Raw genomic sequence first — 24810 nt, forward strand, 5'->3', positions numbered from 1 at the left:
TTGTCTTTAATTAGTTGACTAATTCTCAGAAAATGAGAGCATTTTCCATAAAGAGGTGCCAAGAACCAGCAAGGTTATTAGAAAAGTCATGTTAATGACAATTCATTCCACCACCAATTATTCAGTGCCTACTATGTGATATACAAAATACATAAAACCTGTATTATAAGCTCTTTTAGAGTTTACAATGAAGGCAGGACTGGACTCCACAGGTAGGGATCAGACACCAGACCAAACTGAGGACTAGCTAAAACAGCGATGAGGCAGAAACAGCTTTCCATAAGACACACCCACCGGTGTGCCCTATCAGTTTACTACTGACATGACAACACCCAGGAGTTACCGCCCCTTTCCATGGCAATGACCTAGCAGTGACTACCCCTTCCCTAGACATTTCTGCATAAACTGCCCCTTAACGTACATGTAATTGAAAGCAGGTATAAACATGACTGCAGAGCTGCCCTGAGCTGCTACTCTCTGCCTACGGGGCAGCCCTGCTCTGCAGGAGCAGTCATGGAGCTTAACACCACTAGAGCTGTAATAATGCCTCTTCAATAAAGCTGTTATCTTCTGCCTCTGGTGTGCCCCTGAATTCTTTCCTGGGCAAAGCCAAAAACCTCACGGGCTAAACCCCACTTTTGGGCTTGCCTGCCCTGCGTCATTTATTTTCCTAGAAAATGAACCTGAAATTATTTCCCTTAATTTCATGTGTTGGGGTTTCTAGTGTTAAACAAATGAAAGAAAACTTAAAGGGAAAGATTTAACTATAAGAATGCTTAAGTCTTCTATATATGTATAAAAAAATTACCTAAGCCATATTAAAAGTTAAACTGAGGATGCTGTCTTAAATTTGTAAAACGCTCATTAAGAAAAGCTGCAAAATACCAACAAGAAAACGAGCAAACAAAAAGACAATTCACAAAATAAATTTATATAGCAATAAAACATGAAAACTGTTTCACCTATGCTAATAACCAGACACCCAAATTAAAACAAGATAACTCTCTCTGGCCTATGAAATCAGCAAACAGTTCTTAGTAATACTCCAAGCTAGAAAGAATACAGTAAGGTAAGCACTAATATGACCTATACACATTTGTGCAACCTTTCCAGAGGAAATTATTGTGATATTAAAACCTTTAAAATGTTCAAAATTCTTTCAAATTCTACTTTCAGGAAATTATTTTAAGAGAGCAGCCAGAAAAGCTTGTGGTATGTACCGAGAGGTTTACTACAGTTTTGTCTAGAAGAAGAAACTGGTAGTAACTTCCAGCTTTATGGTATAATCATAAAATGAAATATGATGGGACCATTTTTAAATGATGTTACAATATTTTTATTAACATGGCAAATGCTCACAGTACATTTAGATATCATTCCCACCTCAGCCTAAAGGACCTCCTCCCATCCCTGCATAGTTTACTCAGCAATTAATGATTCCTGTGATCTCTCTTACTGCCATAATAAACTATTATTTAAATCTTCCACAACGTCTTTTCCCGTTTATGTCTAAGGAAATAACATATAAAATAGAGTCACAAATATGGATTTGAGACCAGGTTCCTGGTATTCTGCACTAATACATCTCTTAAAGGCTCACCTCCCTTATCTGAAAATGCATGTCTATTTTATAAGATCTTGTAATAATTATATAAAGCAACATGTTATGCCACTTGTATGATAGCATATAGATTATAGATGTCAATTTATTACAGTTCTGCACCAGACCATGAATTATCGTTTCTATCATCTTACATCTTTTCCAACTAGCTTATAAATTCTCTGAAGGCAGGGGATGCTTTAGATTATGATTTGTATAATAAAAAGAGTATCTGGCTGGGGAGTACACGAATATTCCCAAGAGAAACACCACTTGAAATGATTTCAAAAGAAAATAGAGGAAAGGACAACTGACGCATAGGAACCAACCCACGCAAAAGAATGAAGCTAAGAAAGAACAGAGAATGTTCAGGAACCAGGAAGATGTTCAGTGAATTAAGACTCTAAATTCTCAGAGGCAAGGGGTTCAGCACGACTAGTGGGCCTGGATCTCAAGCTTAAAGAAGCCTCACACTTGGCTATTGCCGAGTGGCAAACTGGTGTAGGGATGCAAGTTAAGGCCTCTTCATGAATGTGGACTCAAACTGAAATGCGTGGCCACCCTAATTTCAGCTAAATCTGAGGGTGGGGAGATCGCCAACTCAAAAAGCTCTCTGGGCCTAATCAAGGTTCTCAAAGGACCCAGTCACTAGGCAGAGACCATAACAATTTCATTCACTGCTGGGGCCCCATGGTCTAGCACTAGCACTGCCTAATACACAGCCAGCACTTAATGTATGAATGAGTCTGTCAGGAAAGGAATAAACCAGATGGGTAGGATGGACCGCAGCAGTGAGCTACTACTGACTACGCGTCAGTACAGTCAAGCTTTACTATTGCATTCACCTAGTCAGGCTAACTGCTCTCCCTTTTTAGTAACTGTTCCTCAATACACACATACTCCTCCTCTGGTTCTCTGTTAAACAAGACTCAGATATTCAAAGAGCCAAATAAACCTCTATGGGCTTCCTTTGCAAAATAAAAGCTCAGTTCTGGGGTTAAGTTTCATGACAGTTTCTGGCATTTCCAGAAGCATTTTCCTTCACTTACTTCTGACATCGTACTTCTTCAGATAATCGAGTATAAAGAAACAGTTTTTAAATTCTTTATTTCTGTTCAAGACATACCTAAAATTAAGTGTGTGAAGAGGGGAGAGGGGGTTGAAAGGCAACCAATACAAGACTGCCACCATTTTACTCACACCAAAAACACCTAAAATCTACTGTCACCACTGTTTCCCAAAAAACATCATTTAATCCTGAAAAATTAATTTAACTTTATAGAAAAAAAGTCACCACACTCATTTTATCAATTTACCTGCATGGAGGTTGGTAACTTCAATGCCTGTTTAGGAACCGTTGCATTAAAAGAGTCGTTTGGGTTTACTCTACCAGATAAACTTTCCTTAAACGCATTTTACTTTCAAACTCCTCATCAGACGTCCCTCTCATGAGCCTATTAGGACATGAATGTCATTTGAAGTAACACAGGACCTTGTTTTCTCCCCACCTTCTCTTTCTTTGTCATCCCTAACTCCTTCCCACCTTTCTTTCTGCTGTCCTCTTCATTTATTCACTCTCCTTACAAGAATTTTGAGAATTACACACCAATGAAGTGTCTAAAGCAAAAGCACCAGAGGTGGTACAGTTCTTTCTTCAGTGACTGCCTTATGGTACTCTAAGGATCATACATTTCTAACACTCGGAGGAATAAAAGACAGAAAAAAAAACCACACCCAAAGCTATACACAATAAAAATAATCTCACAGCCTTCAATTAATTAAACTTAACTCAAAATTTCCAGAGTAGTGAATTCAAAAATTGCATAAAATTGCAACCTACAAGTAGGTTCTATCAGATATCTGCAGGTAGCAGGATAAATTCTTCTTTAAACTTCTTAAACTATTAGTGTTTGAGTATTTAACAGGGGTTAGTCATAGTAAATATAACAAAGTGATTAGTAATGATCTCAACCTAGGCTTAGTAACACTGTCAAGCTTATCTGCTCTGATTAAACAAACATAAAAAGTAGGCAATTGTGCAATAAACTTGGACTAAGTAGGAAAACAAAATTTAATGGAATAACGTGATTTTTAAGTGAACTTTTAAAACCATTTTAAAAAACAAAACACATACACTATATTGACCCAAGAAATTTTATTAGCCTAAAATAGGGATAATTGGATAATTTCTAACAAATATTACTTGAGATTATTTATTATGTAACTATTTAAGAAATACTTTAAAAACAAGTTGTAGGCCAGGTGCGGTGGCTCAAGCCTGTAATCCCAGCACTTTGGGAGGCCGAGACGGGCGGATCACGAGGTCAGGAGATCAAGACCATCCTGGCTAACACGGTGAAACCCTGTCTCTACTAAAAAATGCAAAAAACTAGCCGGGTGAGGTGGCGGGCGCCTGTAGTCCCAGCTACTCGGGAGGCTGAGGCAGGAGAATGGCGTAAACCCGGGAGGCGGAGCTTGCAGTGAGCTGAGATCCGGCCACTGCACTCCAGCCTAGGCGACAGAGCGAGACTCCGTCTCAAAAAAACAAAAAACAAACAAACAAAAAAAAAAACAAGTTGTAACAAACCAAAAAACATTATAAGGATACAATTTTATGAGGTTCTAATAGGTCAACAAAGAAAGTTACTGATTTATTTACCAAACATCCTGTGCATCTCATGTGGTGCATATAGTACCAGGCACTTAGAGATAAATGGAATACCTATGATAACAGTTACCACTCTCAAGTAGTACAGTCAAGAGGATATATGAATAATTTTTAAAATATAATAGGGAGAAACGTAAATAGCTGAGAGACATAAAATAACATTCAACCTCACAATTTAAAATGCAAGAATTTAAAACTAAGAGCTTTTTTTTTTTTTTTTTTTTTTTTAAGTTCCAGGGTACCCATGCGAGACATGCAGGTTTGTTACACAGGTAAACATGTGCCATAGTGGATCGCTGCACCTATCAACCCATCACCTAGGTATTAAGCCCAGCATGCATTAACTCTTTTCCCTAGTGCTCTCCCCGCCACCTCCTTCCCCAACAGGCCCCAGTAAGTGTTGTTCCCCTCCCTGTGTCCATGTATTCTCATTGTTCAGCTCTCACTTGCAAAGGAGAACGTGTGGTGTTTGGTTTTCTTTTCCTGCGTTAGTTTGCTGAGGACAATTCCCCATTACTTTTAAATNATGAATAATTTTAAAATATAATAGGGAGAAACGTAAATAGCTGAGAGACATAAAATAACATTCAACCTCACAATTTAAAATGCAAGAATTTAAAACTAAGAGCTTTTTTTTTTTTTTTTTTTTTTTTTAAGTTCCGGGGACCCCTCGGAGACAGGAGGGTTTTTTAAACAGGAAAAAATGTGCCATAGTGGATCGCTGCACCTATCAACCCATCACCTAGGTATTAAGCCCAGCATGCATTAACTCTTTTCCCTAGTGCTCTCCCCGCCACCTCCTTCCCCAACAGGCCCCAGTAAGTGTTGTTCCCCTCCCTGTGTCCATGTGTTCTCAAGGGTTTTCAACTTATCAAACTAGCAAAACTTAAAAATTATTATTGTAATGTCAAGAATAAACTCATATATTCCTGGTGGAAACTGACACAAATATTCTGAAGAGCATTTCAAAGATTTCTTTAAATGCACATATTCCAAAAGATAGAAGCAACCAAAGTGTTCATCAATGGATGAATGGATAAAGTATGATATGTACACACAATGGAATAATATTCAGTGTTAAAAAGGAAGAAAGCTCTGACACCCTATAACATGGATGAACCTTAAGAAAATTACACCAAGTGATATAAAACAATCAGAAAAAGACAAATACTGTATGATTCCACTTACATGAGATATCCAGAGTAGTTAAATTCATGAAACTGTAAGGTAGAACAGTGCTTACTGGGGTAGATGGGGAGTTCTTTAATGGGTATAGAGTTTCAGTTTTGCAAGATAAAAAGAGTTTTGGAGATTTGTTGCACAATAGTGTAAATAAATGTACTTAACAACACTACTACTGTACCCTTAAAAATGGTTCAGGTTGGGCGCAGAGGCTCACGCCTGTAATCCCAGCACTTTGGGAGGCCAAGGCGGGTGGATCATGAGGTCAAGAGATAGAGACCATCCTGGTCAACAGGTGTGAAACCCCGTCTCTACTAAAAATACAAAACTTAGCTGGGTGTGGTGGTACACGCCTGTAGTCCCAGCTACTCGGGAGGCTGAAGCAGGAGAATCGCTTGAACCCGCAAGGCGGAGGTTGCAGTGAGCCGAGATCATGCCACTGCACTCCAGCCTGGTGACAGTAAGACTCTATCTCAAAAAAAAAAGGCTCAGATGGTTTAAAACAATGAATATGCCATGATCCATTTATACAATGGGTATAAACATCATACCCATTGAGCAAAATGTTACACATTTTACAGTAACAAGCATTTTACAGTAGCAAGAATGAAAGAACCACCGTCACCAAAACAACATAGATGAACCTCACAAGCACCATGCTGAGTGAAAGTAGTAGATGTAAAATATCAGTAAACATCAGGAGAATGAGGAAAGAAAGGGTAGTGTGTGTAGGAAGTAGGAAGAGATTTTCCAGGATGCTGCTCACATTTTATTTCTTCACTTAGGTCAACTTTGTAACGCTATATTCACTTTTGGACAATTTATCAGGCTACACATGTAATATACACAAATACGTCTTTGATAAATTATGTAACAATAAATATCATACAAAAATTTAAACACAAAGTAGAGGGGAACCTATAAGGTCCTACATAAATGGTCAACTGCCCGCTCCTGTTTCATCTATTACCACATTATGTCAACGTTTACATAGCTCCGCCCATTATACATAAAATTCAATATGTAAAATTTTGTAAAGAATAAAATGGATTATAATTTTACACATAGTTATACACACATACACACGCTTTGATACAGTAATTATTATTTCCAGGATTTTACTCTAATAAAACATCTTAAATAGACATAAAGATTGAGCTAAAAACAATGCTTTTAACCTTGTTCATAACAGCAAAAGAAACAGAAACATCCTAAAGTCCAACAAAAGACTGGTCAAATTAAGATCACAAACAGCTTCCTAGAAGAGAAATACCAGAAAACACCCAGTAAAAGTGAGTATGCAGCTGCTACCCAACAAAGGTTCCTACTGGTAGACTGAAGTTACATCAAATATTATGTAATAAATATCATCACTGCATCCCACTTTCCACTCTATCCCACTTTCTGCCTTCCTACCTTCTTTCTACTCTTTATGGGTTTACCAGAATTTTATAGAAGACAATAGCTATGCCTGACCATATTTATCACATTAAAAGTTTAATTAGAAGCAAGAGTCAAGGCCATATTTCATTCATTTTAAAACACGTTTTTCCCTAATTTTAACATCTCTGATATTTCACTGTGCCCTATAACTGATATAAAAAAGCACTGTCATTGTTTCACTGCAGTTTTTCCTTAGTGACATATAAAATTTATGATGCATATTACAATTGATAGCCTTTTATGTTTAATGAAATATTACTCTCGAAAAGCTCAATAGCTATAAGTTAAATAAGCATGACCACTAGAAACAAAGTCTGTTAAAGAGCAGAAGCACCAAATAGGAACCAAAGCAATTTTTTTAAAAAGGAGAAAAACCTTTATTTACAGATTTTCAGAAGCTCTACAGGATCATGTCTGGGTATTTAAAATTAATTACTTCAAACTATTTGATACAAATGAAAATATTCAATGCTATAAAGGACAGACTGAGTTGGGCACTTACACACCCATCACTTGAGACAACTGTTTAACTTTATCTGAGCCCTGTGCTCCTTAAGAGAGCAACAGATAAGAAATCCTTCCACCTTCTGTGTTCCAAGAAATGGCTAACTCAAAGGACCACCATGCCCTTGCATGTTGTAAAATGAGCCCCCTCTATCTTCCTCAGTAATTCCCATGTTTTATAAAACCCTACGTTTTCTCCCGCCTCTTCAAGACATTCCTCATTAGTGAATGTCCTTCCCCACTGTAATATCCCGAATAAAATCGTCTCCTTAACTGTCTACTGCATTTTTCCTTTGTTTTGATGCCAGGCCTCAAACAGGACAAAGACCTTGCCTTCGGATCCCTGTTGACTCCACCCAGGTAACAATGCCTCTCGGTTCCCCTGTGCCTTGTTTCTGGCCTGTGACCTGGGGACACAACAATGAGTCCAATTCCTGGTCCTGTGCTTTGGACCTTGCTCATCCGCAGCACAGTACGGAACTGATTTTTACTCAGATGTGCTTTATTTCTGCTGCTGGATACTTTTGATTTTACAGTTTGTCAATCTCCATAGACGAATGGGTTATAACAGGGATTTTTTTTTGTTAGGAGAAAGATGACAGAGAACCTGATTATTTTTTTCTGTTTGTCTACTTTGAGCTCAAATAAATTAGGAATTTCATGACCACCAAGAAGCAGATCTCGGGACTGGGGAATGTTACATTTGCATATGCTTGATCCATGACTAAAATTTTAAAATTGAATATATAGGCTTTCTCTTTGTGTTCTCTCTGTGTCTGTATGTTTGTCTGTAACTATGAAAGGCCTTTTTACCTCTCATTATGTGAGTGTATAGTTTGTATATTCTCCTACCTCTAGGTGATATTCTCAAATAGGCTACAAAATCCCTTAAAGGAGAGAGCTCAATTCTGGCTGGTTCGCAGAGAAGTACAGCCATCCTTCAGCATCGATGAGGGATTGATTCTAGGACCTCCCTTGGAAAAACAAAATCTGGGATACTCAACCATCTGATATAAAATGACAGTACTTGCATATAATCTATGCACATCCTCCCATATACTTTATTTCTAGATTAGTTATAATACCTAATACAACATAATTACTATATATACGATTATTACACTGAATTATTTAGGGAATAATAACAAGAATAAAAAAAGTCTGTACATGTTCAGCACAGAAGCAATTTTATTCTGAATACTTTCGATCTGCAGTTGGTTGAATCCATAGATGCAGAACCCACAGATACGGAAGGCCAGCTGTCCTTCTATAAACTGAATAGTCCTAAAATGCTCAGAAGTCAAGGAAATTGAACCTTTAATTCAATGTGAGAAAAAAGAAGACACAGATCATGGAAACTAACTCAGAAACAGTTTAAGAATTCAGATTCACACAATTTAGGTAAACCTTTAGCAACTGATAATATTTATATTGTTAGTTTAATAAAACAGCTATGTGGGCGGGGCACGGAGGCTCACACCTGTAATCCCAGCACTTTGGGAGGCCAAGGTGGGCGGATTATGAGGTCAGGAATTCGAGACCAGCCTGGCCAAGATGCTGAAACCTCGTCTCTACTGAAAATACAAAAATCAGCCAGGCACAGTGGCAGGCACCTGTAATCCCAGCTACTCGGGAGGCTGAGGCAGGAGAACTGCTTGAACCTGGGAGGCGGAGGTTGCAGTTAGCCAAGATCGCGCCACTGCACTCTAACCTGGACGATAGAGCAAGACTGTCTCAAAAAACAAAACAAAACAAAACAAAAAAACAGTTATGTCTTCTCTGACTTATCAGTGTGTTAAATATATACACAGATTTTTATTCTACTGGTGAATGTCCTTCCTAAACTTATACAGGTTTATTAATCAAATAAGCTAACATTACTACTACTTAATGCTTAAGATTCTAAAAAAGGTAAATTTCTATTTAACCAAATTTAATCATTATCTGACAAACTTTATTTCAATAATCACATTGGCTTGAAGATAATTTCGAAGGTCTCTAGGTAATTTGAAACTTCTAATACTAAATTGACTTAATCAATGGGTATTCATTAGATGCCCAGACCATTCCTGAGTACTAAAACACTGACTACTAAACAAAATTTAAGTTTAAAGCTGGGCACAATGGCTCACACCTCTAATTCCAGCACTTTGCAAGGCCAAGGCAAGCAGACTACTTGAGCCCAGGAGTTTGAGACCAGCCTGGGCAATGTGGAGAAACCCCATTTCTACAAAAAATTTAAAAATTAGCCATGCATGGTGGCATGTGCCTACAGTCCCATCTACAGGGGAGGCTGAGGTGGGACGATCACTTGAGCCCAGGAGGTCGAGGCTGCAGTGAGCCATGATGGTGCCACCGCACCCCAGCCTGGGCAACAGAGTTAAGACCCTATCTCCAAAAAAAAAAAAAAAAATACTTTTGTGTCTTATTTTTAGTCCATTAATGAATGTGTTCATTTTGATACAGAAAGTTGTAGTAGGTTCACGGAAAAGGAATTTTATTTGTCATGGTCAAGACTGGTAAGTTTGGTGGTTTTAAATAAGGTTTTAAAAGATCTTTAGTATCAAATGTTATACTGATACAAAACTAAAATTGTGTTTTCTCTGTTTCAATGTCAAATGTTTCTCAGATTACTGGTTTGCTCTTAATAGAAGATTGTATAGGGTATTCTTTACTATCTACATTATCTGCACAGACAGGAAGATTCTGTTTTACCATGATAACCTCCTGTGGTTTATGCCGACTTATTATGTCCTTGATTATTTAAGGAACAAGTTTCTCTTTCATGAAAGTTTCTTTATGATCAGTAACCACTTATGTTTACTTTCAAAATCTTTATTGTCACTTGGGTTAAATATAAAGTCAACTATTATTTCTTGGTAACCCATGATCCTATCTTAATTGAAGTTTTTCAAATCTGACAACTTTCGATACTTTACCTTACCAAAATCAAATCATAAATATCATTTGCACCTAAAACTGTCTTTGAGATTTCCCAGATGGTGCCCCCCAAAACAATCACAAGATTTGTTCTTTCACCTTTTAAAAAAAGAAGTGCTAGAAAATAATTAGGTTTATCTGGCATGTTGTTATTGATAAGTTGTCAAGTCAGAAGAGATGCTTAGCCTTCTCTAGGTTAAATGTGTATGGGTAAAATGTGGTAAAAATTTCAGACTCTGCTTGCTACAGAAGTCACCAGAAAATTGTCAGTGCTCTCACTGACGACGATACATTGCTATTTATCAGAGTCCTGGTGCTACTTTGTTCAATATTAGACAAAAGCACAGCATTACTAGTCATAATTTCAGTTTTGTTTTTTAAATGTTCACTAGGTCCCAACTTGTTTAACTTGAATCTAGCATCTTCCAGGCCAGTGGTTTTCAACTGGATATTCACATCACTTAGATATCTATGTTTCATTAATACGCACAGACAGATGTTCGGCACATATTCCGGACTTACACAATCTCTCTCTCTCTGATATTGTTGGTATATTTTAACTATATGCTTGGTATATTGCTGGCATATATCAGAACTAACACGTTATAGCTAAACTTCTTTTTCTCAGTAAAGATTACATATTAGACACTTTTATTTCCCAGTAAAGATTAACTCCATTTTCAAGAAAGAGTGGATATTGCATTTAATTTATAAAATGGAATTTTATAATTATAGAATACTTTTACATAAAAGCCACTCTTTCTTGAAAATAGAATCCTTATGTTTACATAAATATTTTCTTTAAAAAAATTTTGGAATGACTTTAATCTTGTCTTGTACAACAACCGACCAATCAAATATCCTTATTAATTGCTTTGTTCTTATAATGAATTCTCATTGGATCTTTCACTTTTGAAAATTATAGTAATAAGCTAACTACAGCCACTTTTAAGTTATTTTGTCATCTACAGATAGGTTTTTATTTTACCTTGCTGATTCCCTGACAGCACTTACAATCAGCTACAGACCAGAGTGTCTGTCTTCAACAAAGAAGAGCTGTCTTGGGACCCACGGAAAAGGACTTTGCCAGGTACCTTGCAGTACAGTCTTTTGATGTAGTTTAAACAACTTTGAGAAGATACCAGTGGACTGAGTCAAGATTTCTAGAACTCTAATCAAGAAGAAGATACATTCATGAGACAGCTAACTAAAGATCAAGTGGAAAAAGAATTACATAGGACTGAATGAACTAATCAAGGATGACTGTGGATTCTGTTGAGAATATTGTTGCTGTTACTAATGTTTTATTTTCCGAATATATAAGGAGTCCTTTCTTCTTAAGCTATCTATACCTCATTACAATTTAGGAGAATATGCTTTTGTAACTAAAGTTATCCAGTGCATTTTGTCTTTCACACTGGTAAGAATAAAATAACTTAATACCTTTCTAGAAAGAAATATGGCAACACCTCTCAAAAATCTTAAATCTCTAAATATCTTATGACCTAGGAAGCTATCCTAAAGAAACAATCCAAAATACTGAAAATTCACAAAATATTTCTATCAAGTCACTAATTGTAAAGTGGAATCATATATATCACAAACCATATGTTATATCATGTTATCAAATTCAAACTATTAAATTATGGGATAAACATCAAGAGAAATACAGTTTGCCATCATTTGTCATAGGAAAATGCTCATGGTATATGGTAGCTTGTAAAAATAAACTGTAAAAAAAAATACACAGAAAAGAAATATGCCAAAATATTAATGGTAACTATTTTTAGATGGCAGAATTAGAATTGGTTATTTTCTTCTTTATATGTTTCATAGTTTTCCATAATAGGTATGTTACCTTTATAATCAGGAAAATTTCTAACTGATTAAGTTGGTTTTATTAAGTGAGAAGATTTCATTCACTTTTCTCAGGCAGTAACTAGATCAACCTAGTTTTACTAAGTGAAAAGATTTCATTCATTTTTCTTAGGCAGTGGCTAGATCAATCTGAAAACTATTCCTCTTAACATTTAAAAAATGAAAAGAAAATTAATCCAAGTTATAAAGACACAAATTAAATGAACGAAAAGAATTTCCACAGAAAAAGACAGCTGTGCCTATTAACCTAAACAATCACAATCTGTAGCGTTACAGTTCTTAAGTTACTAGCATGATTTATGATGATCCAAAGGCCAGTCAGAATTCCAAACACCTGTAGGAATAATATACCAAATAAACCACAACTAAAGTAAAAGAGAGAATCTGGAAAAGCTAGGTCCAAAAAAGAGAACTTCATTCTTATTTCTATGGCTTCTGCAGAGGGGGGGGGGGGGGGGGGGTTGGGGGGGACATGTTTCTTGAATGGAGATTATTGCAGCTATTTTAAAAGTATCTAGCCTCAATGTATATTTGGTGGCTTTTTAAGAAAATCACTATAAGACTTGCCTCTTTCACCTTAAGCCCAAAAAGAGGAAGAAAATAGAAATGTAATAATAACAGCTAATACTGAGCACTGACTACAGAAGAGGAATTATTTACTCTTAATAACAACCTAGGAAGATGTTATTATTTTTGCCTTTCAAATGAGGAAACAGACAGAGAGGCTAAATTACTTCCCCACAATCCTACTGCTAGCTATCAAAAAGTAACATTCAAAGCCTATCTACTACCAAAACCTATGCTCTGCCTCCTTCATACAAGTGTCGGCAAAGAACCTGCTAACTGTTAGGCAATGAGCCAGCAATTAGGCTATAAAAGTAAGCAAAACAATAGACGATGCCCCAGACCTCATGGATTTTACTGAAGGCAAACATAATAAACAAATATGTGCACAAATATATAATTACAAATGGTGGCAAACTGCAGGGGCTCTGAGACACGTAACAGAAGGACCTCATCTATTCTGGGGGAAGCAGGGGAAATGCCAACATGGACCCTAAAGTAAGCAATGCTTAAGACCTGAAGTGAAACTGCTGTACCCTAACACAGATTACATATGACATATACATCATGCATATACAGAATATATAGATGTGAAATATATTGTTTGAATTATTTGATAACATTTATAACACATAGTTTGAGACATACATGATTCCACCTATAATTAATAACTTGATAAAATATTTTGTACATTTTTCAGTATTTGGATTATTTGGATTATTTCTTATATATGTGTACACATATATGTATATATAATATACACACATACTATATATATGTATACATCTATATCTTATAATATACACATATGTGTGCATGTGTACATATATACTATAGATAAAATACATACACATATGTATATAATGTAATATACATGTGATATACACATATGTGTATATGATATACACATATTTTATATGTATATGTGGATATTATATGTGTATATATGTGTACACAACATATGTTATATATACATATACAACATATACATATATAATATATACACACATATATGTGTATATGTGTACATATATACATATATATATCAGGGGAAAATGAGTTTCTTTTTTTTCTTAAGGAATGCTCTATGTGAAAAATTTTAAACACAGGTTAGTATTTCAGAGAAAGATCAACAAATTACCTAAAGTACTCACACAACGCCAATCCCAATTTTACTCTAAAATTAATCCTAGATTTTAAACTGATCTTTCCAATTCTTGTAGTTTAAGGATAAGCAGCCAAGAAAACAACATTGAGAGACAAGCATAGATACATTCTTACTCTTGCCTTCGGGTAACAATGCTGTCTTCAAGAAGTAAGTATCTCCGAGCTTCTCCAAAATTCTATTTGATCATTTAGTAGACAAACACTGTACTTGTTCTCCTGACTCAGTCTCAAGGGAAAAGGTACAAAGTACAACAGCATCCTCTTTATTTTGGATAGAGCTATGCTTTTAAAACTGAGGGTCACAACCCATTTGTGGGTAATAAAATCAATTTAGTAGGGTATGATGAACAATCTTTAATAGAACAGTATAAGAACTATTTGAGTGTATCATATATTGCAGGGTCAAATATTGTTTCAAAATTGTCTTCTTTTGGTTACAAGGCACACACACACTGTCATAAAATGTATTTCTTACTGTAGGTCACAACCATAACCACAATTTCAAAACCACTACTACAGACCAGAAGTTAGAATCTTACTGTCTTCTTGATCTACAGACGGATCCCTGAAAATAACACATCTTAAAATGTCTGAGCATTGGCTCTTTATTCTGTGAGCAAGAAAGAAAAGTTTCATAGGGAAAAAAAATGTGGATGATGAATTTTAAGAGGATTTCATATTTTCTATTTGCATTTTTTTCTGAAAACAAATCTTTCATCTCGTTTGATCCTGTCAAGTCCAATTAATCCAGAAAATACAGCATTCCATGGTTGCCAAGTAACTGTGCACATAGGCTTGAGCTGAAGCTGAGCTATGTATGGCGGATGGCTGGAGAACACCTTGGCTTCGGACCTTGACCAGGGGAGCACATGGCAATGCAAGGGTAAGGGAAGAAGGACCTGCAGATCTGGAACCTAAGCTGCGACCTGGGAAAGCTGCAGCCCCTCTAGGCCATTTTTCTCATCTCTAAAACGAGACGCCCAGCCCAGATGATCTTACAAGAGCTCAACTCTTGTAATTCTGTAAGCAACAGCTAGGAAGTTGGATGAAATGAACACTAAGAGTCCTACCGTCTGTAAGAACTTGTATTAGCAAATGTTTAAATCCTTATCTGAGTAAGAACTAAATACTTACACATACAACAAACTAACTCCAAAAATTTTGTGAGAAAACCAAGCTATATCTACATTTTATGTTCCCACATAAAAGCCTTTAGGATTTTAAATAAATGTACTATCTTCCAAAAGTTCTCCACTGAAAGACTAAAAAGGTTGACAATTTCTATTACTTTGACAACTCTAAACTAGCTGTCCTGTAATAAGCCCTATTCAGAAAGTTCCACATTTCAGCAGTATCTTCAAATAGCCTGCTCACACACAAAGCTTCCACCGAAAACATCAAATCTTATCAGCTTTAAAGCTCAATATCTACTTTTCTCCACAGAAGGCTTATTTCATCTGAAATGAAATCCATGTGTGAAATGCTTTTGATATACTGCCTAATATATTCTTAATAGCTTTCCCTGCTAATTTATAAACACGTGGCATCCATATGACCCATGAAACCAATACTGCTGAGGTAAGTCTGAAAATTGCAAAACACGAATGTTCTTGTAATTCAAAAACAAAACGTCCTGTTGCCTGTTAGCGAATAAATATTTAAAGGCAAAGGCACTCGATTACACAGTGTGAGATCTGGAGGGTCTAAAAATGCACCTACCATACTCACTGCCAGTGGAATGATGTATCTTTTAAAATACAGACATTTCAAGTACACCCCTTAAAATGGGGAAAGCATGTTAACACAATATACATGTCGAGAACACAGTTCTAGATTTTAAGTATTTCTATTAATGTAAAAGACCACCCTAACGTAAGTCCTGTGTTTGTTTTGTTACTGTTGGAGTTGTTTCTAATCTACATAATCTCTTACCCAAGATGAAGTAAATAATTTTTTAAAAGCAGCTTGCTACTACAGCCAGCTCAGACAGTTCACAGATACCAAAAATAAATAAAATCATTTAAAATTTGGCAACAATATTCCCTTTATATGACATATGGACTCTCATCAATTTCAGTTTTTAGTAACAATTCAACGTAAGGAAATTTAAGATTATAAATGGCCTAGTTAAGAATTTAGGCTCTCTGATTAGCTTATTTTAAAATAAAACATGTAACATGTTCATCATAAAAGTTTTAGGAAAATTAGTATGTATTCTTTATATCTTTTTTCTATGCACATACACTTTTAAAATGGGATCACACTGAGTATTAGGATTTTAAAAGCTTAACTCAAATTAATAGTTTAAGCACAAATAGAGATTAGCTCACATCAAATTAAGAGAAAAATAGGGACAAATCTAGCATAAAAGGGCACTGGCTGAGACTGTGGTGGTGCACACCTGTAGTTCCACCTACTTGGGAGGCTGAGGCAAAAGAATTCTTTTGAGCCCAGAAGTTCGAATCCAGCCTGGGTAACATACAGAGACTGCCATCTCTTTCTTTATATTTATTTATTTATTTATTTATTTTTTTAAAGGCAAGTGGCCATAGACCTCTTTCAGCCTCTCTGCTTTTCTCTGGGGGTTAACATCACTGTCTGAGACTAGGTCCTCTGTAGGAGCTTCAGGAAGCTAGCTCTAGGCTCATGACTTCTCAGCATGTATTTTAGCAAAATCGGCGTTTCTCTCTCCCAGCTCCAATTTGAAAAATCCCAGGAAAGAATCCTAATTGGCTTGGACTGGGTCAAATGTCATGCCTATGGCCTGGCATCTGGAAGAAGAGAGCAGCTCCAATATGTACCATGTGGTTTAAGGCAAGAGAGGAATTCCCCCAAATAAGGTAGAAGGAAGACAGGGAGGTAGGGCAGACATAGCTGGTGGACAAATATGTGTATGAAATGAACATCCACCTCAAATGTTGGCTTCCATCTTCTGCAAATACTGTTTTATAGTCTGCTTGTTTTTGCTCAATACAGTGGTGAGTATGTATACACCAGAAATACTTGAGAATTTTCTTAAAAATAGATACTCAGGTACCACCCCAAAAGGAGTTGTATCATGAGCACTTTCACATGTCACTAAACATTATTTAAAACACAGTTTTAATAACTGGACAGAATTCTGATATGGTTCTAATTCTTTAAATTGAATTTTATGATTTAAATCCAGAAAAGCCACACACCATCATGATCCTTTTTGAACACAATATTCGAAAAGAATTTTATGAAAGCACCACCGACTGACATCTTTGCCACACCATTCTGAGAAACTATGCTAGAGGCTTCTTGGCGGGAGGCGGTGGGGCAGAGATTATGGGGAGAATATGGGGGCGGGGGGGAAGGGAGACAATAAGGTGATCCTCTGAGACTCACCATTAGTAAAATATACCATACCACTGAGGTTAAAAAAAAAAAAAAAGTCTTAAAGGGAGAAGGATAAAATATACCCCCAAATTAAAGCAGGAAAAGCAAGGTTTGTTATAATCTCTAAAGACTGAAGACCAAAAACAAACACACTATAAACCAAACAATCGAGGAAAGTTTGTGACAAGAGGGAAAAAAGCAGCCTGTGCGATGCCTAGAAAATGAAAACCTAAGAGTAAGTCTGGATCACACTGCCTCTCATTCAGAAGCAGGGGTGCACCTGATAGGGATGCAAGTCCACCTCACTGGTCTGCTAACACGAGTCACTGGGATCATTCAACTCATTTCCCTTGCTAATACCATGCTTACTAATCAATCTCTTAATTATACTTTGGCTTTCTACAGGCAAGAGAATACACTGACTAACCAGGTGTACAGACAAAGCTGAGTATCTGTGCCTGAGAAGCGAAGCACAGTGTCTGGGCCTTGATTATCGTGCCAAGGGAGTGCCAGCTTATATAAAGACCTACGGAGTCTTCAGCTAATCTCCTTCTCTCACATGTTTTCCATTTTCTCTTTAAAGAAACTATTTCCAATAGCCTACTACTAGGCAACGTTAAAGAGTCTTTAAACAGCATACATATCACCTGGTCAAATGACAAGGCTGAGACAATAGAATGCTATGAGTAAAATCACAGTCACGAGGAATGAGGAATTATTAAATAACAGGAAGTTATTACAACAAATGTATCCAGTGAGCAGGCAAGACCTTTATATCCCCATATTTCAGTAGAGCTCAGAACAAGATTTGCAGGACACCATGAGAGCACACGTGAAGGAAACAGAGTGGCCTCTAACAATGACAGAAAATTAAAGGGAACCACAAAGTCCTCTTGAGAGACAAGTCCCCAGTTGAAAACATGAAGTTTCTGCCATCACTGCTGTTTGATGACTCCTCTCTGCCTAGAGCCATCCCTGCCAATGGTATCTACTATTACAGTGGTCTAAAGCCACAACCATCACTGATGCTGCACCACCAGTGTGGAGCGCCACAGGAAGCTGACTTCTCCAGGGAGAACAGGTGACGTAGAAGGTCAAGACTGAAACACACAGGCTCAACGTGGACATTCAAGCTGAGACAGATCAAATTGCCTAGGAGTGACGACATCAACTAGTTTGTTAGTAGTGAAACCCAGTTTTTCAAATGAATTTACGATAAATATTTAAAGTAAATAATAAAGTCATTTTTTAAAAAAAGTTAATTGTTATATTTATGCAGCATGTACTCATAAAGTCAATGAGAACAATGAGGCTATTTTTAATATAAACATTTTAAATGGAAGGTTATAGTAAACAAGACCATTATATCAGCCTTAATATCCAATAGATTCTGTGTTTTTAGTGTACGGATCCAAGAAGTCACAAGGTAAATTGTTCCAAGTTAGTTTTAACAGCTCTCCTAGTCACCTCAGGATCCTCCTAAAACTGCCCCGGAAGCTTGAAAAAGAAATGATAAGCAATGTTTATTTCAAAGTTTAATCACTAACAATAACAACTGCTATCCTTATCATGAATTCTTTATCAAAACTAAGGACAAAAGTATCCACAACTGACAACAAGCAATAAAACTAGAATAGAGGGCTCTCACCTCTCCACCTGTTTTGTGTTGTTGGGTCATTGCATAATTCTCTTGGGCCAGGAGGAAAGCACACACGCAGCAGATGTGCCGGGCTGGCTGCATCTGCCACGATGGAGCACTTGCCGGGCAGCTTTGAAGGCCAACATGTACAGGCCTGAGTTCTACAAAAGGCCTGTGCATTAATACAACCTTCCTAATCAATGACACACAGACATAAAGTACGTGACAAAGAAGGCAAACAGAGTTTTATTCTAGTCTGTGGCAAAACCAGTTAACCTGGTAGCATAAATTACATTATTGGTCTCCAATGTATTAAAAGGTGGCATTTCGCACATTTTCCACAAACGTAAGAAAAAAGGCTCAACATCACTAATTATCAGGGAAATGCAAACTAAAACCACAATGAGATACCACCTTACTCCTGCAAGAATGGCTATAATTTAAAAATAATAAAAAAAACAGACAATAGCATGGATATGGTGAGAAGGGAACTGTTTTACACTGCTGGTGGGAATGTAAACTAGTACAACCACTGTGGAAAACAATATGGAGATTCCTTAAAAAACTGGCCAGGCACAGTGGCTCACGCCTGTAATCCCAGAACTCTGGGAGGCTGAGACGGGCAGATCACGAGGTCAGGAGTTCAAGACCAGCCTGACCAACATGGTGAAACCTCAACTCTACTAAAAATACAAAAATGAGCTGGGCGTGGTGGCAGGCACCTGTAATCCCAGCTACCCAGGAGGCTGAGGAAGGAGGATTGCTCAAACCCAGGAGGTGGAGGTTGCAGTGAACCAAGATCACGCAATTGCACTCCAGCCTGGGCAACACAGCAAGACACTGTCTCAAAAAAACGAAAAAAAACCTAAAAACTAAAAGTAGAACTACCATCTGATCCAGCAATCCCACTACTGAGTATCTACCCAAAGGAAATCAAGTAATCATATGAAAAAGACACACGTACACACATGTTTAAAGCAGCAATTTGCAATTCACAACTGCAAAAACATGGAACCAACCTAAATGCCCATCAACCAATGAGTGGATAAAGAAAATGTGGCATATATACACCATGGAATACTACTCAGCCATAAAACAGAACGAAAAAATGGCAACTGTAGCAACTTGGATGGAGCTGGAGGCCATTATTCTAAGTGAAGTCACTCAGGAATGGAAAATCAAACATCATATTCACTTATAAGTGGGAGCTAAGCTAGGAGGATGCAAAGCATAAGAATGACATAATGGACTTTGAAGACTGGGGGAAAGCTCAGAGGGGGGTGAGGGAATAAAGACTACATATTTGGTACAGTGTACGCTGCTTGGGTGACAGGTGCACCAAAATCTTAGAAATCACCACTAAAGAACTTATCCATGTAACCAAAAAACACCTGTACCCCAAAAACTACTGAAATAAAATACAAAAGAAAATTCTGAGAAAAAAAAAGGTGGCATTTCACACATTTTGAACACATACACTGAGCTCCTTTAAAACGGTTTAAAAAAAAAAAATGAACAAACTAGATAGCCCCTGCAACATCTTTTACCAAAGATCTACAGTAATTCTGTCAGAGGTCAGTTCTGTGTATTGAAGAGCAGCTGGTGACAATGAGGACATAAAAAAGAGAAAACAACAGCTTTGTCAAGTAATCTGTTTTACAGATTTGCTATTGTAAAATTAACTGCAATGTTGCTAAGAAAAATATTTCTAAGGTCTTCTTGTTCCGTACACTGCTGTTCACTTACAGTTGGATGAAACCCATTATCCTGACCTATTTTTATTATAACAAAGACAGAAGCCTGACTGAAAATCAAGGTTTCTTTTAACACTGAAGAAGCAGTCAATTTTGCAGCACATTTTCATTTCTCTGCCCTTCCATTTCTTTCTGGAGTAGGTTATACAGAATTCTAATTTCTGATCTGCCCATTTGGATAATGAATTCTTCATGGCGGTTAAAGACATGGGTTTGGCAGCCAGACCTTTCTTCATTACCAGCTGTGAAACCTTGAACAAGATACTTAACCTGTGTGCCTCAGTTTCCTCATCTGTAAAAAAAAAAGACAGTATAATAGGACCTACCTCATAGGGTTGTTGAAAGGATTAAATGGGTTAATAGAAGTAAAGACAATGGCCTATTTTAACCATTAAGTGTTCACTATTAATTTTAAAGAAAAAGGTATCAAAATTGCTCAAAAACTGAATCCGTTAACAAATTCATAATAAACTTTCTGACAAAATTTCTAAAACTACTAGATGTATTCAAAAGGAACCAAAGGAATTCTCATTACACCCTGTACCATTATTCAGAGTTGTTCCTTAAAAGTACCCAGAACTATCTCAGAATTAAGAGAGGCAACTAATTTCTTCACAGCTTATAAAAATAAAACAAATTTGCTTGGGCCAACTGAGTGATGACAAGCAAGAATATGGGTCCTGTGTTCAGTTCTAACTACAGCTATAGATGTGAATTTTCTTTAAGCAAGAAAAAGAGGACACTTTACTGCCTTATTCCTAGAACTATAGAGCTCTTAAGACCATAAGATGCCAAGAGGAGCTGCCGAGGTATTTTCATTACTGGGGACAGGGGGCAGCAGTTTGCAAGTTTACTCTCGGATGCAAAGGACAGGGAGTAAGAGGACATTTGAATATACAAACACAGGCACGTAAAAAGAGGGAAATTCTCAGTTATGGTGAGTTTGTTCTCCCCCCCAAAAAAAAAAAAAGACATAAAGGTAAGTTAATAGAGTCTCTATGGAAGAAAAAGCAACAAACGCCTTGGTTACCGAAGTTCCATCTTAGAGCTTCCTGCAGCAGCAAAGTTTCAGACAAATGAATCCTTACTTTATGTGCACGTGTGAGCAACAATCTGCACAATACTAGCACTAAAGCACAGTAAGGGGCCCTCAGAAGAGGAAAGCAACGTGTCTGTCTGCATAGTCTAAGTGCAGTTTCTCACCGAAGAGATGACAGGCACTCTCTGGAGCGGGCAAAAGGAGAGAAGGAGGAGAACGCGGGGAAATAGCCAGTACGCACTCGATTTCCGAATGTCTCATTTACTCGAATGAGGGCAGAGGGGAGGGACCGCTTTCGTTCAGCAATGATGAGAGGCATTTCAGTGAGGCCACTCTTCCGAAGCTAGCGGCAGGGGAGGCAGCTGCACTCTGCTCCCAGCCCCCGCAGCGTTGAGGGTGAGCTGGGAGAGCCTGCAAGGGAAGGGGAGCTAGCAACACGCTCGAGCAGAACCCTGCGGAGCCGCAACTCCGGGAGGAGTCGCCGGACAGACTCGGCCGCGGTCCCCTGGGACCCAGAGATGCACCGCGCCCCTCCCAACCCAGCCTGCAGAGCCTGGGTGCTTCCCTCCCCACCTGGCGGGAAGCAGAGGCCCTCGGGCCCGACCGAGTTCGGGCCAGGACCCGCCCCGCTTTCTGCGAGCGACCGACTGCGGCCGCCACACTCACCTCGCCGCCAAGCAGCACTCGGGTTCTGACTCGCTCTCGGGTTCCGGCGGCGGCGGCGGTGGTGGCGGCGGCGGCGGCTCCTCCATGGCGGGGGCAGGCGTGACGGCAAAGGCGGGAGGAGGGACCAGCGCGGCAGCAGCTTCTCTCATCCGTGCACGGAGCTCCGCATGGCCGCGGCAAACAGTAAGCTGCAGCCTGGCGCGGGGCACCGAAGCCCCGAAGTGCGGGAGTGACTCGGCTCCACCTCCGCCTCTACCCTACCGCAGGAGCCGTGCGCGCCGCGGCCATCTTGGAAACGGCGACCGGCCGAGCGCCGGGGCTACGGTGGGCGGCGAGGGACAAGTCTCCGAGATCGGCGGCGGAGGCGGCGGGCGCCGGAATCCGACCGAACGGGGGCGGAGACGGCGGCAGGGAGGGGCGGGGAGCGCCGTCAAGTGTCGGTGCGATTCGGTCCCGGAGCCGGGTCTCGCCAGCTCGCCCGGTTTCGCCCCGGCCGGTGGCAGTGGGGCACTGTGAAGCGGAGCCGGGCTGTGCGGCGAGCTGGGACCTGAGGCTTCCCGAGCGGTAGTCGATCTGGAAGGGACGCTGGGTAGGGCCGATGAGCTGGGCGGGCGCGGCGCTGTGAGCCCGGCCAGAGTCGCCGCCCAGGGACCTGCCACCCGGATCCCAGGATCCCACCTTCCAGGAGGACGGACGTCACCCCGACGCTTGCAACTCCGGTCTCTTGATAGCGCAGCCTTCCACAAGCTCGGATTTTTAAGACTTGAAATAAAGTCTCCGGAATTCCAGACCATTAAAGTGACCCCCTCATTTCAACCCTGCAGAACTTCTCACCCCAGTGTCACAAGATTCGATAGTGATCTCCCAGAAACTTGGACTGGAATGCTCCTACACTGAGGGGGTGGGGGGAGGAAGAAAAGCTAAAGATTATTTCAGAGTTACAGAAATCCTGTTAGAATTCCAAGTAATCATTTACTCTTAGCACTGGGGCTTCACATTTTTTTTTAAGTTGGAAATATTTACATAATTTCCCGTAGGGTGAAATCCAGAGTTAATCCAAAAGCAGAATCTTTTAAAATTAAGTACATTCAAATGTGCAGATTTCTTAAACCTCACTTAGTTGAGCTTTGATACGTAAAACGCACGTTATGAACAATGCTGGTAACAAAGAAAAACATTAAATGGATTATAGGTATGTTATATTTAAAGACCAGTTGTGAAATTAGCTATATTGTGCTCAAAGTATGTTACTGACATTTCTCTGTTGTTAAAAGGAACTGCTTCATTCTAGTTTTTTATAATAGTCTATATTATGTATATAGCCTGATAGTGCTGAATTTCTGAATTGACCTTCATCTTATTTACTCAACAACATTCATTCAACAAATACTTATTAAGTGAATATATGTGTCAGGAACTGTACTAGATGCTGGGGTTGTAGCAGTAAGCACAACAGACCAAGCTAACAGCTTAGTAAAGGGTGAGATAAAGTATTCAAAAGAAATTAATTTTTATCTTAATTTAAAAAATTATATATTTTTTAAAATCACAAATTGGTATCCATGTATAATTCATTTCCATTAATTTTCTTGTGTAAAGAAAGCTCAGTAAAAGTATTTCTTAGGTTTCAGTAATTCTAGTTCTCTACTCGATTTTCTTCTGCAATTTTCTGAGCCAGAACCCTTCTTAGAAGGCATATTAGAGACTTTAAAAGTTAAATAATAAAATAAATCTCTTCTTTAAACAGCATTGTACTACGTATTCTTTGGTATGACTACCGAATTTAAGCTACATGGTAATGCAGACACGTGCATTCAAGTCACAAAACACTTAGCAAGTATAATCAGCATCCGGGAGACCTGTGGCTTGTTCTTGTTTTTTAATTTCCACTTGAGGATACTATCTATTTTAGCAGAAACCAAGTAAATTTACACTTACCTAATCAAGTAATGCATCATATATAGAAATCTAAGTTAACTGGTGCTAAATAGTCAATGTGAGTGTTGTGCGTTTTCTCCCCACCCCCATGCTGGGTCCCGGAAAGCTGTTCTCTGGCCAACAACCCTCTCATCTCACCCCATGCCCCCACTTTGTCTCCAGGGCTCCCAGTGAACTCCTCACAGCCTGCAGATTTCTTTTCTGCCTTCTCTGCTATAGTGTAAGCTCCTTCAGGAAAGAAGCCATTCTTCCTTCTTCTGTCCTTTGCCTAGGGACCAAGTGTCTCTGGTGCCCAACATGGTGTTAGTAGGAACTCAGTAAATATTGTTGCATTCATGAAATAGTTTTTTAAAAAATATTATTAGATTTTGTCTCTGAATTTTATTCTTGTTTAGCACATGGTTGGTCTTATTGTCTCATGATCTTTAATAATTTTTTTTGTTTTGTTTTGTTTTTTTTTTTGGA

General features: G+C 38.4%; 1 protein-coding gene across 1 annotated transcript in view; it reads right to left on the bottom strand.

Moving 5' to 3' along the window:
• MAP3K4 (mitogen-activated protein kinase kinase kinase 4) overlaps nucleotides 1-22713 on the bottom strand; it is a 140244-nt gene extending 117531 nt beyond the window's left edge. The window contains 1 exon segment of the mRNA XM_017869565.1: nucleotides 22408-22713. Coding sequence (XP_017725054.1) covers nucleotides 22408-22556 — 149 coding nt within the window. The 5' untranslated portion in view covers nucleotides 22557-22713.
• Between the last annotated feature and the right edge of the window lie 2097 nt (nucleotides 22714-24810).

The sequence above is a fragment of the Rhinopithecus bieti genome, unplaced genomic scaffold (genome assembly GCF_001698545.2).
Source record: "Rhinopithecus bieti isolate Rb0 unplaced genomic scaffold, ASM169854v2 scaffold_3948, whole genome shotgun sequence".
Taxonomy (NCBI): Eukaryota; Metazoa; Chordata; class Mammalia; order Primates; family Cercopithecidae; genus Rhinopithecus; species Rhinopithecus bieti.